Source organism: Amblyomma maculatum, chromosome 3 (assembly GCF_055883805.1).
Source record: "Amblyomma maculatum isolate TAMU_Amacu chromosome 3, ASM5588380v1, whole genome shotgun sequence".
In the NCBI taxonomy this organism is placed as follows: domain Eukaryota; kingdom Metazoa; phylum Arthropoda; class Arachnida; order Ixodida; family Ixodidae; genus Amblyomma; species Amblyomma maculatum.
In genome coordinates, this window is record NC_139346.1 from 130,295,086 (window position 1) to 130,310,420 (window position 15,335).

The window sequence follows — 15,335 nt, forward strand, 5'->3', positions numbered from 1 at the left end:
GAGCCTTGTGGCGTGCCCCTCCTTCCTAGTCGGATTTCTTCAAAATCACGCTCTCCAATGCGAGGTTTATTTATCCTACCAGTAAGAAAGTCCCCAATGTAGCCGTATATTCGCATTCCGACCCCGAGATGTTGAAAGTTTGCTAAAATAGCCTCCAATTCAAGTCCAATCTTACGATCATTCGCGTGTCCTGTGTTATCGTGTCAAGTAATTGGTGTTTAATTTGTAACATATATGATAGCTTCAAATAGAATAAATTCGCTATTTCTTGCCAATTCATGGGAAAACGCAAGACTTTAATCATCAACACTGACATCAAGCAGACAACTTTATAAGCACTAGGATGTCTTTGTATATTGCATACGAAAAAAATCAACTAAATTCAGCTAATAATAAATCGAATTTCCAACGCCTACTCTTTAAGGAGAAGGCCTTAACAATTCTATATTGATATTTATCTTTATATTTTGGTCTACATAAAAGCAATAACTGATAATTAGTGAGAACTGAGGATTGTTTTTAGGATATTCAACTGAGAATAGAAAATGCTGGTGTTTTTTAAGCTCGAACCAAAGTTGTATGCGCCTCTTATCGGACATTGTGTAAGGGGAAAAAAGCAGAAGTTCTAAGTTTTTAATACTTTTCTTTATACAGAATAAAAAAAACCTTGGCACACAAGAGGTGCCAACGATGAAAACGAAACTAGTTGCCGTGGATGCCGATGTTGCGTTTACTGTTAGAATTCATTTAATAAATTCTAACAGCAAACGCAACATCTTCATACTCGCTGCTGCTAAGTGTGTCGATATCATTAATCGAATTGACTAGGCGGCGACACAATATATGCAACGTTTTCGAGCTGGCAATTCTTGTTTTTCGGCACCACCTCGGTAGTGCAGTAGTTAGGGCCGAATCCTATAGCCACGACGGTCGCTTTTCAAAGGAAGCGAAAAACAAGGCGTCTGTGTGCTGTGCGTTGTCAGTACACGTTAAAGAATCCCAGGTGGTCGAAATTTCCGGAGCCCTCCACTACAGCGTCTCTCATAGCCTGAATCGCTTTGGGACGCTAAACCACATAAACCAAACTTATTCTTGTTTTCGACTTATGGCCGGAGAAGGAGCAAGAGGAAACTTTCTTGAGAAGAAATTAGAGTATTCTTCCTGAGAGGACGCTTCTCCTCAAGTCGCCTCAGGGGGTCGTAGCCCGATGGCGCTCGACGACCTTCTTTGCCCAGGCCGTGATAGCGTGTTGCCGGCCTGGATCAGAGCTAAGCAATGAGGCCTCCCACTGTTCAGAATTGGTAATCTGCATGCCCTGCGGTGGTTGCATGGTTTCACATTTTAACATGATGTGTTCTAGATCTGCCCTCTGATCACCGCAAAGGGAGCATGAATGGCTGTATTCGCCTGGATACCATTGTGCTCATTTATGTGGATTAAAGCACGTATCTATCTGAAGTTTTTTGAGTAGTGTTTGTTGTGGTTTGCTGAGTGTAGGCTAGCGTTCTGGATATTTCAGTCTGTTTTATTGCGGAAGCAATACTACTCTAGGTTTCGAGCCTTCAGCGTAGCGCGGCCGCACCTACGTGACGCTGTGACGTCACACCTCAAGTGGCACTAGGGTGAGAGCTGGGCTACCAACTAAAGCGGTCGGCGTAGCGCAGTCGCAGCCACGGCGCAGCGCGTGACGTCACACCCTACGTGACATAAAAGCGGTCGGCGTGGCGCGCTAGAGGCGCAGCTGGTGCTCACGTAATACGTGACGTCAGGCACGTTCATACGGCTTGGTTAAAGCGGGGCTTTATATTGTCACAATGGGCTGGCAGGAGCTGCCAACTTGGGTCTTTCGTTTCACATGGGACGGTTATGTCAGAATCAACGTGCTAGGACCTTGGCACGTTCGTACGGGTTGATTAAAGCAAGGCTTTATATGTGGGCTGAGAAAGAAGAAAAAGGGAAGAAGAACGCTCGGTCACCCGCAGCTAATGCTTTCGCTCAATATTTGGTTCAGCAGCGTTGAACCCTGTGGGATTCGGGCTTGCTGCGGCTGCCCTCTGCGCGGCCGCCGCCCGCTTCCCAGTTGTTCTCCCCGTTCCCTTTCTCCCGCCTGAGGCGGCGGAGAGGGGCTCGGACGACTTGTCACTGTCGTTCGGGCCACAGCTCCGCCCTGGCGTCCCAGTGGCTGTTCTCATTGGCGCCTTTTGGCGGGAACACGGCACCGCTTCGACAGCCGCGCTCGCGCGACTGTCCGAGCGGAGCCCAGAGAGAGACCCCTCCGAGACATCGCAAGGTGCGTACGCAACTGTTCTTGTCTGCCGGCCTTTGCCCGCGCAGACCATTGTGTACTCGAGTTCGTCTGCTCCGGGTCTTACCTGAGAGTGAAGCTCGAGCCTGTCGATCGTGATCCAACGATCCGCGACAGGCGTACCTTGCGGTGGTTGCCCACCCTCTCTCAAAGGAACCCTCTGGTCACTGCGAGATAAAACCCCTTGATGTTTTGAAAGTAGCGACACTCTCCTCCTTCGCGGCGCATTCCTCCTCGTTTCTCCTCGCCCGCCAGCCGCCCGCGCTGCACACGGCACTCTTTTTCACCCAAGCGCCCGCCGGCCAGCCGCGCCTTTGAACGCTGGCGTGCTTTTTAAGCACCGTTTACAGCTTCGGTAGTGAAAGTAATTCTCATAAACGGTTACCCAAACGATTAGAATGCTGAGAAAAAATTCTGTGGATTTTTTTTTCTTTTTTTAAGGCACTTAATTTCTAAATACTTCCCAGAAGAAAACATTCTTCTGCGGGTGTCATTTACGAAAACCGTCTCTGAAAGGAGATGTGATGTTTTGCGGCGTGTAATCAACTAAGTAGTGCTCCAGGCATAAGTTAATGCGTATTAAGCTTATCAGTGCAAGACATCTAACGGTTTGCTAGTGTTTATGGCGGCGTACAATAAATTAGTTGTAAGTGCTGTGCAAGACGATGTGTTTAGTTTCCTGATGTGAACGCAGGTGCATGCAGTGAGATGTGCGGCGCAGAAGTGATGGACTTAAAAAAACTTACAAAACTGACAGTTCAAAACACAACACAAAAAGCAAGCACAATTGTACAAAAGCAATATCACGCTATGAATGAATCGGTTTAGTGCGGCTGAAAAATGACCAACACGGTACCAAGCATGAACTGCTTACGATTTCCAGACATGTAATGAAGCCGATGCTACGTGGTGCAAGGGCCAGCGCATTATTTGGAGCCGAAACTCTCCAGTAAAAGGAAGTTCAACGCACGGAACGCAGTTTTCTTTAACGTTTATTGTCTCTCCTTCACCCTTTGTGGACGTTCTGAAGTTTTTTTTTTCTTGGTGCACTTTACCATTGAGCCCCTTCAGTTTTATGTTGCAGTAAATTGAAAGCGGATTGAAATAAAAAGTCTTTTCTGTTGTGAACAAAATTTATTTCGACATGAAAAGCGAAATCCTCACGTTAGATATTAAATACACAGTGGCTGTAAAATTTTAAAATTTATCCCAGGCAGTGGCTTGCTGCTTATGAAAGATATTTGTTTTAAAAGTATCACATAAAGGTCCTTTGCATCGCAAGCAATGCAGCGTCTACACATCATTTAACGCTTGAAACAGCAACGCGCATGCCAATGCTTTTACTAGCACATTTGGAACTCTCAATAGAAGATCTTTTAGCCGCTTCACTTTTCACTAAAATTTCCATGCGCAGTTTGCCGAATATTTTAACAATGTCTTCAAATAAGTTATGGCAAGAAGGAAAGCATGTCTGCGAAGTTACGCTTTGGGTAATGGCTTCACCTCCGACTCATGTACAGAATTACGGATTAGCTCTTCCTTATCGATGGAGTGGTCAAAGACTGCTGGTGCTTTGAAAAGTTTTTGAGCTCTATCAGCGTCGTAGAGCTGTCTCGTTCAATCAGAGAATTATAGCAATTCTCACACTGTACTCGCTTCACAAGTTTTGAAGCAACGTAGCCTGCTAGGTATGTTAATGACTGCTCTTTTTCGGGGCTCAGGTCAAGAATATCATCGGGCGCTTGAATAGCATCTGTGTCGCTTCTTGCTTCACTTGTGTCGCGTAAATGTAATAGTAAATAATCTTCCTCCTCGGAGTAGCTTCCTGATTTGCTAGGCTTCAAAAATTGACCTAGTGTTGCGTTCCTTAAGCTACATTTAAACTCATATAGTCTCGGGATGGGGTTTTTGGCGCGTAATGTAGAGAAAAAGTTTTCAAGCCCATCCTGGCCTAACCTGCTCAGGAACACATAATGAAAGTTGTACGTTGTGAGAAGGACGTCTTGTACTTCTAGTGCTGTTATTGTCGCTAGTATAATTCCCGATTGTACAGGCTTGCAGACAGCATTTTTTTCACGTCCAATTTGAATTTTAGAGAAGAGCTCGATTATCATTTCCAAAAATGCTACACTGGAGTCATACTCCTCTTGAACTGCGTGGCTAAAAGCTAGCTTTGTTGTCCGTGACGTGATCAGGCGAAACCACCTGAACACGGTTTCGATAAACCATGCAGTAGTAAGAGCGTTTCTCGGAATTTTTCCTCTGTCTTGAAGCAAGCGCAAGCCTGAAGCTGTGTCATTATGGAAAATGGAAAAGGCTGGGCCTACCTTCATTTTATCGTAGTGGCTTGGATCAAGACAGGAAGCATTTAGGTGCGGGGCAAGTTTTATATCATCCGTTTCATCGTGCCTTACAAGTGCTTTAATGAACTCAAAATTCACGACATTAGTTGCCAAGTTATGTTTTTGCACAACTTCTTCGGGAAGGTAGATGAGGTGCCCTTTAGTCAAATGATTTCTAAGATTTTTTAACAAGTGAGGTACATCGCAAAGAAAAACAACGTGCGCAAGGTCTCCTTTGCTTGAGTGGGTGAAAAATGGCGCGCGAAGAACGAAAAACCATGGCGACCCCGGGGACAGCCAGAGTGACCAATTAGCGCGAAGCGGAACGCGCCGCGCGTCTGCGCGCGGCGTCGCGCAGAGGTGCCCGTCGCGCGGAGATCTGAATCCGAGTAGGTGGCGAGGAGGTGAGGAGAGGAGGTGATGCGGCGGCGGCAAAGTACAAAGCGTGGCGGTACTTTCTCTTCATCGTGGGACTTTACTGCGAGAGAGATCACAGCACGCCCTTGCGTGCTTGCGGCGCGCACTCTGTGTCACTTGTGCGCGCAGGGGAGCCTTGCTCCTCGCGCGCTCCCTTGACACGGTGACTGCGTATGTGTGTGTATGTGCGTTTTATATATATGTGTATGTGTGTGTGTATGTGCGTTTGTAAATATGTGTGTGTGCGTGTGTGTGTGTGTGTGCCGCTGGAGGATGGCGTTTCAATAAACGTCTCCTTTGTGAACTTGGAGGTTTGTGTCCTTGCAGCGAAGTCGCTTGACCTCAAGAATGTGGCTATTGGCAGACAGAAGTGGACGAAAGGGACAGAGAGAAAACAGCGTTCGTCACCCCCGACGGCCTTTATGATTTTAAAGTGCTTCCTTTCGGTCTCTGTTCTGCGCCAGCAACCTTCCAACGAATGATGGACACCGTTCTCTTTGGACTGAAGTGGCAAGCGTGCCTATAGTGTACCTAGACGACGCCGTCATTTTCGCGGCTAGTTTTGAGGAGCACCTCGACCGGCTGCGAATGGTACTACAGGCGCTGCGTTCAGCCCAACTGACGATAAAACCACAGAAATGGCATTTCGGATTCCAGGAGCTCCGCTTTCTTGGCCATGTTATTAGTGCTGAGGGCGTGAAACAGGACAGTCCTCTACTAAGGCACCTACGACATTTCTTTGTTCTTAAACTTTACTGACATCCTTAGTCGTAGTTCTATTGCATTTTTCCCTTCTATTCGGATACCTTGATCTGTAACAATTAATAGACCTCTGCTCTAGGCTAGTCTTATTCCTAAGGGAATTCAGATGTTGCCACAATTTCTTGGCTGCATTTTTATCCTTTTAGTTTACTTCTAACAACCACTGGGACCCATGTCTTCTAATTTTCTTATTGATTAAGTATAGATGCCTCCCTTCTACATTTTATGTATTTATCCCAATTTTTCTTAACGTCTGCTTCCGGTTTTCCTCTACACTTAGAATATCTGTGTTCCCTGGAGGCTTCCTGACGTTTCCCTAGCATGGGCAGGAAAACACACATGGGATGCCGCCGGCTCAGCTCGCTGCTTTCGCGTCGTGTGCCGCGCGCTTTCTCTCGCACGAGAACACGCGCCCTGACGCGCCCCAGCAGGCGCATCGCGACATGCCGTATTGATGATTAGGCAACCTGCCACGTATTTTCATGGAGGAAACTTAATTATAGGCGAGAAACGTTTTAATCCGTATAAGCTAGCACAATGGTATCCAGGCGAATACAGCCCCTCATGTTCACTTTGCGGTGACCAAAGGGCAGATCTCGAACACATCATGTTTAAATGTGAAAGCATGCATCCGCCGGAGGGCCTGCAGATTACCAATTCGGAACAGTGGTAGGCCGCATTGCTTCCCTAGCATGGGCAGAGCCATTTGTGGCAGGAAGACACACATTGGGATCCCCCAGGTGGTCGAAATTACTCCGTAGCCCTCCACTACGGCTCGCCTTTCTTTCTTTCCACTTTCACTCCCACCTGCATCCCTTCCCTTACGGCGCGGTTCAGGTGTCCACATAGCAAGTGTGACAGATACTGCGCCTTTCCCTTCCTGTGAACCAACTACGCCGCCGGCTCAGCTCGCTTCTTTCGCGTCGTGTGCCGCGCGCTTTCTCTCTCACGAGCACACGCGCCCTGACGCGCCCCCACAGGCGCATCGCGACATGCCGTCTTGATGATTGGGCAACCTGCCACGTATTTCCATGGAGGAAACTTATAGGCGAGAAACGTTTTAGTCACGTCTGCACTGTAGAGCACTGACCACAGATGGCGATGGGTAAATATATATTGATTGTGAATGCGTTTCCTACGTTAGCGAAAACGTAGGAAGTGCATCTCGAAGTAAGTCAACTATATAATTATATTTTCGTATATAATGTGTTTATGAACAGCTAAATCATTATAAGCACTGTGAAATAAAGCGGCTCGCTCATTGACCATCGTTTTGGCCTATAGCATGGGATCTATATACGGCTCTGTTTTTATAATTACGACGTTACTAAAGCAAATCTTGCAGTAGAAAAATGAGTATATAGTCCGAAGGAGGTGTTTCTTCGAAGGCACGGACGCTAGCAGTCTCAAAAGCACATGCGTGCTCTGTGCGCTGTACGCCACATAATTAACCGGCTCGCTTCCTCAGAAGACATGTGAAATCCAAGCTTGTACTACAATCGTGTTTTATTTCGGTTCTTATCAAATTGCTGCGCTTCATTTATGATATTTTGTCACTCACGTAACCTAGCTGTGATGTGAATGGGGTGCTCCGTGTGGGTAGCGCCAATCGAGCATAGCTAGAATCGCTTTTGTATTGCATTTCCGACTTATACTTTTGTTACTAATAATAATAGTATTGGTTTATTTATTGGCCAATTTGCGGAAATCTCTAAAAGAGTCTCAGCAAGGGCAACATGTATTGCCGAAACGCTTCCAAAGGAATCTGCAAAGTTTCAGACGAGAGCCTCGTCTTTTGGCGCTTCGCCTACTGTTGTGGCTGCCCATGACACAATACTACTTACTACCGCTTAGTGCCTCCGTTTCGCATCGCATCAGCGGAATCGTTTTTGTATCACCAAATAACCGCCAAGCGCGACTCGGTCGCCGCACGTACGTCTGCGGAGCGTCTGCTCCGGCGGCGCATGGCCTCCGAGATCACAAGGGAGATCTCGGCTCTCGGAGGCCATGGGCGGCGTCCGATTAGTCCGATCGTTTAACATTTCGCCACCGGCGGGTTCCCCCTTGAGGGTTCCCCCCTCCTGAAAGCGCTTACAGAGCGGTGGAGCCTCGAAGTTCGATACCAACGGTCATTTAGGTACACTTTCAACATAGAGTTAATACTACTAAGACTAGAGCAACGTTCTTAGAAAGTACGTTGAACTAGAGCGACAGCGATGGCGGCATTCCCATGTAAACTAACTAGCGCGCGAAGCGAAGAAAAGCGCGCCCTCGCTCGAGACGGTCCTCGCATACTACAGTTGCGTACAGCTAGCGCCCTCAAGCTGTAGGTACAGCAGACTATTGTATACCTAGATAATGTATTATATTCTAGAATATAGAATATACTCGAATATAGTACATCCTAGACACTATACAGCAGACGACACAATACGAAACTATTGCAAGTAAGCTTTTTTATCAACATTCATATCTCTTACAATTTACAGTAAAAAAAATATAACATGAAAACATTTTTATGAACGTTATTATTTTATAAATATGCTTTTTAGAGTCTTTTGTGCGCGTAGAGCTAAAAAAAAGTTATTAGCAGTACCATCATGGCGCTACACAAGTCTAGCGCAACTACACCTAGCCACGCTTTACCCCCCCTCCCCCCCCTCCTGACTTTCACAATTTTGATAAATGCGCTAATACCTGAAGAATAAATTCACTTGAAGTAATTCAATAGATCATCATCATCATCGTCACCCGACCAACGTTAGTAAAGAAACTCGTTTGTTCTAGTAACGTTGCACCGGACAAATGCGATCTAAAACCGGCCATTTCTTAATGCAGAGTTTCCACACTAGTGCGATTAAAGGAGAAAAGAAAGCTCCGATTGCTAGCGTGATTTCGATTTCTGTTTTTGTCGTGCTCTTGAGGCGATACCACATTTCTGATGTTTCTGCTTTGCATTCTTTTCAAGAGGAAAAAAAAAAAACAAGCGCGAAATGTCAAGCGTATGAAACATGAAAAGCATTATGCAAATCTCTAAGTAAAACACAACAAGTCACCTGGCGGCAGCTTCAAACAGACACTTTCTTTAATCCGTACATGTACTCCATATGGTTCCCAGAGCAGTTCAGCCCTGTCTGTTCTCTCTGTGGACATCAAAAGGCAGACACACCACACATCCTATACTCATGTAATCAAGACAAGCCATCACAGAGTCTGCAGCTCTCTACCCAATCTCAGTGGGAGGCCGCGCTGCTCAGCTCCGACCCGGAGGTTCAACTCAACTCCGAGACACGGAGCGGGCCGAAGAGGTCGCCGAACGACATCGTCGGTCGGCCACCTGGCGTCCGGCCTAGAACAGGAGCCCACCGCGGTGACGGGAACGTCAACCCACCCCGCGCCTACGACCTCTTCTTTAAATAAAGTTTATCCTCCTCCTTAGTGATGTAAGCAGAGATAAATGATTTAATTGATCAATTATAGGGTGCCTCGATGTCAGCGCCGCTGACACCGAGGTACCCTAATCAATTAGGTCTTGTGGCGCCGCATGGGGATGGGAAAAAAGTTGCTGGGTAGTACCAGTGCTTATGGTGGTGTGCAACCTACTGGTGCGACCAATCGTCGCGTTGTGCAGTGCTCTGAGCTCATGCTGCGGTGCTAGCTGGAGGGTGGTTTGTGTATCACGCAGCAGTTTCTTTTTGTCAACTTGACCTATCATCACCGGACAAAGAACCTATCGCATAAATGAAATATCTCGCTATGAGCCATCCCCGACCCACTTAATCCACCTTACGTGAAATTATGCCGAAAGCGAGAGGAAGCGATGCCGATGCAAAGCCTGCAAAGCAGCGCACGGCGCCCAAACGCCGTAACCGACGTTATTGCTGCGTTGTTGGCTGCCACGAGCAAGAAGGCCTCGATCCAAATATCCGTTTTTACCAGTTTCCAGCTAAATCATACGAAACGGAGCGACGCAAGCTCTGGATACAAGCAGTTCGTCGAGTAAAGTAAATAGTGCCTGCTGTTCTCGGTTTGTTTGTTTGCTGCCCTAATGTGTAATCACTTCTCCGCTTTTTGTACGTGCAGTCCTGACGGCACACCGTGGCTGCCGACACCTAACAGCAGAATATGCAGTCGCCACTTCGTGGGCAACCGAAAAAGCACCATCCAGTATCACCCTGCTTATCTGCCCACTATATTTCCTTCCTGTTACAATCGGCCCCCACCGCGTGACTATGTGGGCAACTTGGAACGTCTTCTCAGGTACGTGAAATGTACGCGGGGCAAATGATAGCTAGCACCATGGAGGGGCTTGCACGAATGCCAGCGGTGCTATGCATTCTGGGTAGTCCGCCATCTTGTCGCCCTTGGCAGCAGTCGACGCAGACACCGCTAGCAACAGCATGTGTAACGCAGCCGCATTTATATAGCCTATAGTGCGCGCAAACGGTGCTTACGCGATGGTATACTGTGCTGTGGTGGGCTGTAAGAGCCGAACCCAAAGCAAGGCACAGAAACTGAAGACCGGAAAGGCCGACTGCGGGTTCTTCAGGATTCCAAGAATACGTCTGCACGAATGCGAGAAGGCAAAGGAGCTCTCTGAGCGACGCCAACGCGAATGGCTCACGCGAATCAACAGACGCAAGGTCGACGCCAATCCGGAGAAGTACCAAATCTGTTCACGCCACTTCGTGTCAGGTGGGTAAAACGACCCTTCGCGAGGCAGGGCCCCGGCGACGGATCTGCGTAGCTTTTTTCAACACTTGCTCCTCGAATGTGTTTTAAAGCAAAGAATTGCTGCCGAAACTAACCATTCTTTATTTACGCGTGTATATTTTGCAGGTCGGCCGTCGAAACTTTTCGATCATCGCAACCCCGACTGGACCCCATCTCTACACATGTGTTCTGCCGTGAAATCTCCAAATCAGTCGCGCTATCGTCGCACCAAACCACGATCCCATCGCCCATTTAGTTCTAGTAAGAAAGCTCGCATTGTTTATCCGCACTATGATATTATTTTGTGGCGTCATTCTGAATTTTGATTTTTTCTGTAGTTGCGAGTAGATCTCCAGCTCGCGCCGAGCCTACACCGAGCGAAGACATGCACAAGCAAATGTTCGCTGAAGAAACAAAACCGACAGACCACTCTCGAGCTGGTAAGCACATGTAAAAGAAGGTAGACACAAATAATGAGGGAGCGTTTTCTGAAGGCTTTTTCCCTTGCTATTATAGCATGAGAATGTTTATGTAAAGCCAATTTTTTAAATATTCCCATGGTCTTTTTGAAACCTTGTACCAAACAGATGCAGTCTGCCAAACAGACTTGAGTGCTGCAGACATCAAGGGCCTGGAGGACGAAATCTCTAGCCTGAAACAACAACTTGTAACATCTAAGGAGGCATCATGTGCAGCAAGTTTTACCGAAGAGGCTTTGCAAGGCAGCAATGACAGAGTGATTTTCTACACTGGACTGTGCTCGACCGTTCTTGATGTGGGCGCAAACCACACTCCACATAAAATAGCAGAGCAGCAACGTCCAAGCAGGCCTCGCCATTGTCAGCCATGCAGGTACAGTGTTACTTGACGGCCCACACATCCACAGGTAGCCTGTTCAGGCTCTGCAAGTGGTTCACCTGTGTTTTGAGAATCACGGTGTCTGCTGTGATCATTTCGACATGTGCCTCACATACCCATCCACTTCTGAGAAAGTTGTGCCCTTCGAAATCTTTCCTGGCCTTAAGATTGTGCGCGCCACACTGGTTTTCCGTTTATTCATAGCACGTCTGATATTTCGGGCAAAATGTGGATGCGTATACGTTCAGAGGAATCTGCTGACGTCTTGAATGAGTGACTGCATGTTTGCTAGGTGGTACGTTGAAAATGAAAATGCACTCGGTCAATTCACTGAGGCCTGGCTGCGCTACACCAATTACTGCCAAGGACAGCAGAATGGCGGATTACCCATGGTGCATAGCATCACTGGTGTTCGTGCAAGTTCCCTACGTGACTTATCACAAAAGTAATGCATATCTTCCTACCCTTTTTCCTTTAGTTGTACGCCCCTCAGCGCCTTTCGACGAAATGCGAGTTGCAGGTACGAGTTGATTGGCTTATCTGCTACTCAGTGGGTGGAAGTAGTGGCTGCCATTGCACAATTATTACAGCTTTGCATGGCGCTTATTTCTATTCTGTATCATTATTAACCAATTATTATTTTGCACGGGGTTTCTCTACTTGCAGACCACAGAAAATAGCTGCGGAAGCACCATCTCCTGATGTGCAGAAAGGCAGCGAGTACCCAGGTGCCTGCAGCCCACTGCTGACATCTCCAGAATTTTTCTATGCTATATGTGAGCAAAGCATGGAAGTGAAAGATGAAAACGTAAGTTATATGTCTTTCTTAATGTAAATTTTATGCCTAGAAGCATGAGCTGTCATGGGTTTTAAGCTTTGAAATGCTGTATCAAACTGCGAATTTGGTGTAAGCCTAAGTTTCCTTTAATATTTTTTAGGTTACAACTTTGGGAAGCCCGAGCGGTGACAGTCAAGATCAAGGCAGTTCCTGAGCTCTCTGAAAGCCTTATGTAGGTACCAATGTCCTGCAAGTGCCAACTCGGAACAATATTTTGAGCATGAGCGGTTATCGTGTGACCCGGGCGCTTTTTTCTTCTTGGTAGTTGCAAAAGTATACACTAGGGCAGTGTGTTTACTCGCCTTCAATTATGGAACCAGTTTTCAGCCAAAGGAGGAAACAGGCGTGACACCCGAGAATAAATCACTTTTTAAAAATGAAGCTTGCAATACCATACGAAATATGAGGATACATCCACAGATATGTGATAGGTATCTTTCAATAAAGTAGAAAGTTGGGCTAGTTGGTAACAATTCATCTAAAAATCAAAGCACATAAAACACGATAAAACAAAGAACAGCACAGACAAATGTGCTCAGTCCTGTTCTGTATTCTTGTGTTTTATGTAAGCCGCTTTTAGGTGGATAGGTATCTTAACACAAGGACATCTGCAACTTAGATGAAATAAGCTCGAGATTGCCACGTTCCATCTGTTATCTTTGTCACCAGAGTGTGCGATAAAATATTGTCTATTCTGCAGAATTCCTATCCAGTATGAGAGCAACGAAGACAGCACCTGTGTTGGTCCTTGAGGCTTGTTCGGGGAAGTGATGCTGTGCGGTAGCCAATGCTCCCGTTTCATCACGGACTGTGCTATCCTTTGACTGTGTCATCTGATATCAGTGTTGTATGGACTTTCATGCACCGCCCACTCCCAGGAACACACAACTGCAGCTCACGATAATGTGGCTCAGTGGACATCACATTGTTTCATCAAGACATCTACCGACTGCAAAATCCTGAACTATAGTTTGGACTTTCCAACCAAGTAAAATCCACAGCAAACATGTTGGCTGCTCTGGCCCTGATGTTAGTTTCCTTACTGCCACCTGTGGAGCCTTCAACCTTTCTTGTGTTCCATAATGAAGACCTTGGAGACTGGATTAGCTGCTGTGATTTAATCGCAAAATATAATAAACGACATGGCCAAGAGAAGTTTCAGAATTGCTTTTGCCTTCAGAGATGCTACTTGATTTTTGTTTGAGAAGCTGGAGACTTGATTTGGATGTTGCATAACAGAACAGTGCAATTGTGACAGTGCACGCGCCCTAGGCGATGCATGTCATTTTGCTTCAGGCAGCATTACGGCACTACCACTCATTCAGCATAAGCTTTTCTTGAAGCATTGAGCTAGTACTGCTTCACAGGCAGCACCACATTGTGTTTTGTCTACGTCACAGTGTCCAGTGTACTATTAGCCTGACCAATTATCTTCCAAACTGAGACAACAAAAACAGAGCCTATGTTAGATGATGTTATTGGTTGATCCATGCAAGTGGCGATATTGAGCTCTCTGTTGCGTTTTCGTCTTTGTAATAATGCCACAGACACAGTGTAAAATAGATGAACATGCAACATTTACCCCCAGCCACAAAATATGCTATAATCGAATTTTTCTTTTTTGCCTGTTTGGTATCAACAGCCAAGTGATGGCTGTGACGTTCCGAGGTTAAGTATAGGTCAGGTGAGACATGAAAATAATTACTAGTGTCATTTTAGTTGACTAACAATAATAATAATAATAATTGGTTCACAAGAAAGGAAAGGCGCAGTATCTGTCAGGCTTCTTCTGTGGTCGCATCGACCATTCTGTAAGGGAAGGGAGGAAGGCGGGAGTGAAAATGGAAAAAGAAGCCATAGTGGAGGCCTGAGGTGTAATTTCAACCACCAGGGGATCTTTAACACGCACTGACATCGCAAAGCACTCTGACGCCTCTCATTTCACCTTCATCGCCAGCATTCAGGAGCCCTGCCGCGGTGGTGCAGTGGTCGTGCCTTTCCTTTCCTGTGAACCAATTATTATTATAGTGATCAAACCTGGGTGCTCAGGCACAGTAACCAGGCATTGTAACCACTGTACCATCGCGGCCAGGCGTTGACTAGAACGCTAAAGCCAGCCTGTGTCAAGAACTGCGATCACAGCACTTAAATAACTGCAGCTTTCTTATGCCTTCGGTGATCTGTATTTATTGACCTTTGACATCAGCCTCGCCAAGGTGGTGCAGTAGTTAAGGTGCTCGACTACTGCGCCCAAAGATGCGGGATCAAACCCCGGCCGCCAGGGCTGCTTTTTGGTGGAAGCGAAAAGCAAAGTGCCCATGTGCTATGCGGTGTCAGTGCGTGTTTGAACCCCAGGTGGTTGACATTTCTGGAGCGCTCCACTATGACATCTCTCATAACCCGAGTTGCTTTGGGACGTTAAAACTCCATAGACGAAACCAAACCTTTGGTGTTATAGCCATTGCTGGGCTGTTGAAACCAGAACTAAAACAGCTAGAAGTTAATCATAAGGTATTTAGCAATTGTAGGCAAATACTACATACATCATGATCCATATACTGTAGTAGTTTGCACATCATTAACAAGAAGAAATGTGCAACTAAAATTTGGTATCTATACTTCTTTGATAACAGCCGCAACCAAAGCCCTATCAGTAATAGCATCATCCTTTGACCATGCAACGGTATACGTTTAGTGCGATCAAATATTAAGGCTTCTGCCATTTCCTTTGTTTGGCAAAGACACAGTTCCTTTAGCTAAGGAATTTGCCGTTAAGAAAAAATTGAAAAGTTTGTGTCATTTTGGTTGAATCTGAGATATCAAGCCCAGAGTCATGGAACCACACACCATGATCAGGCCTACCACACACTACGCACCACTTACCTTTACATCATCGCATGGCTTTTTTAATGCTTGGCATTGCTTATTTCGCTACTGCAAAGAAACCGCTCTAAACCACAGGGTATCTTATTTCATCATGCGTGGGCCTGTTACAAATGTGTTAATGTTCATAAGAATGCGATCAGTTACCTCACTCATATAAGCTGTCAATCCCGCCCATCCATCATCCCTCGAGTATTTTTTGAAAATGCACATTTCT

The 15,335-nt window shown here is 46.3% G+C and overlaps 1 protein-coding gene across 2 annotated transcripts; it reads left to right on the forward strand.

The window, feature by feature from the left end:
* Positions 1-10,094: 10,094 nt before the first annotated feature.
* On the forward strand, positions 10,095-13,414 carry LOC146196026 (uncharacterized). 2 transcript variants are annotated; one of them, XM_084598038.1, is made up of 8 exons: positions 10,095-10,521; positions 10,666-10,800; positions 10,878-10,979; positions 11,127-11,391; positions 11,876-11,917; positions 12,064-12,205; positions 12,336-12,407; positions 12,936-13,414. In XM_084598038.1, the coding sequence occupies exons 1-7, from the start codon at positions 10,284-10,286 to the stop codon at positions 12,387-12,389; spliced, it is 978 nt and encodes a 325-aa protein (XP_084454164.1). In that variant the 5' UTR covers positions 10,095-10,283; the 3' UTR covers positions 12,390-12,407; positions 12,936-13,414. The 2 variants fall into 2 exon arrangements, with proteins under 2 accessions (XP_084454164.1, XP_084454165.1); XM_084598039.1 differs by lacking the exon at positions 11,876-11,917.
* Positions 13,415-15,335: the final 1,921 nt, after the last annotated feature.

Bases quoted from the DNA above. Each gene is read 5' to 3' on its own strand.
- LOC146196026 (XM_084598038.1), top strand. From the start codon at position 10,284: ATGGTATACTGTGCTGTGGTGGGCTGTAAGAGCCGAACCCAAAGCAAG. The intron at 10,522-10,665 runs GTGGGTAAAACG...TATATTTTGCAG, and splicing joins TTCACGCCACTTCGTGTCAG to GTCGGCCGTCGAAACTTTTC. The intron at 10,980-11,126 runs GTAAGCACATGT...TGTACCAAACAG, and splicing joins GACAGACCACTCTCGAGCTG to ATGCAGTCTGCCAAACAGAC.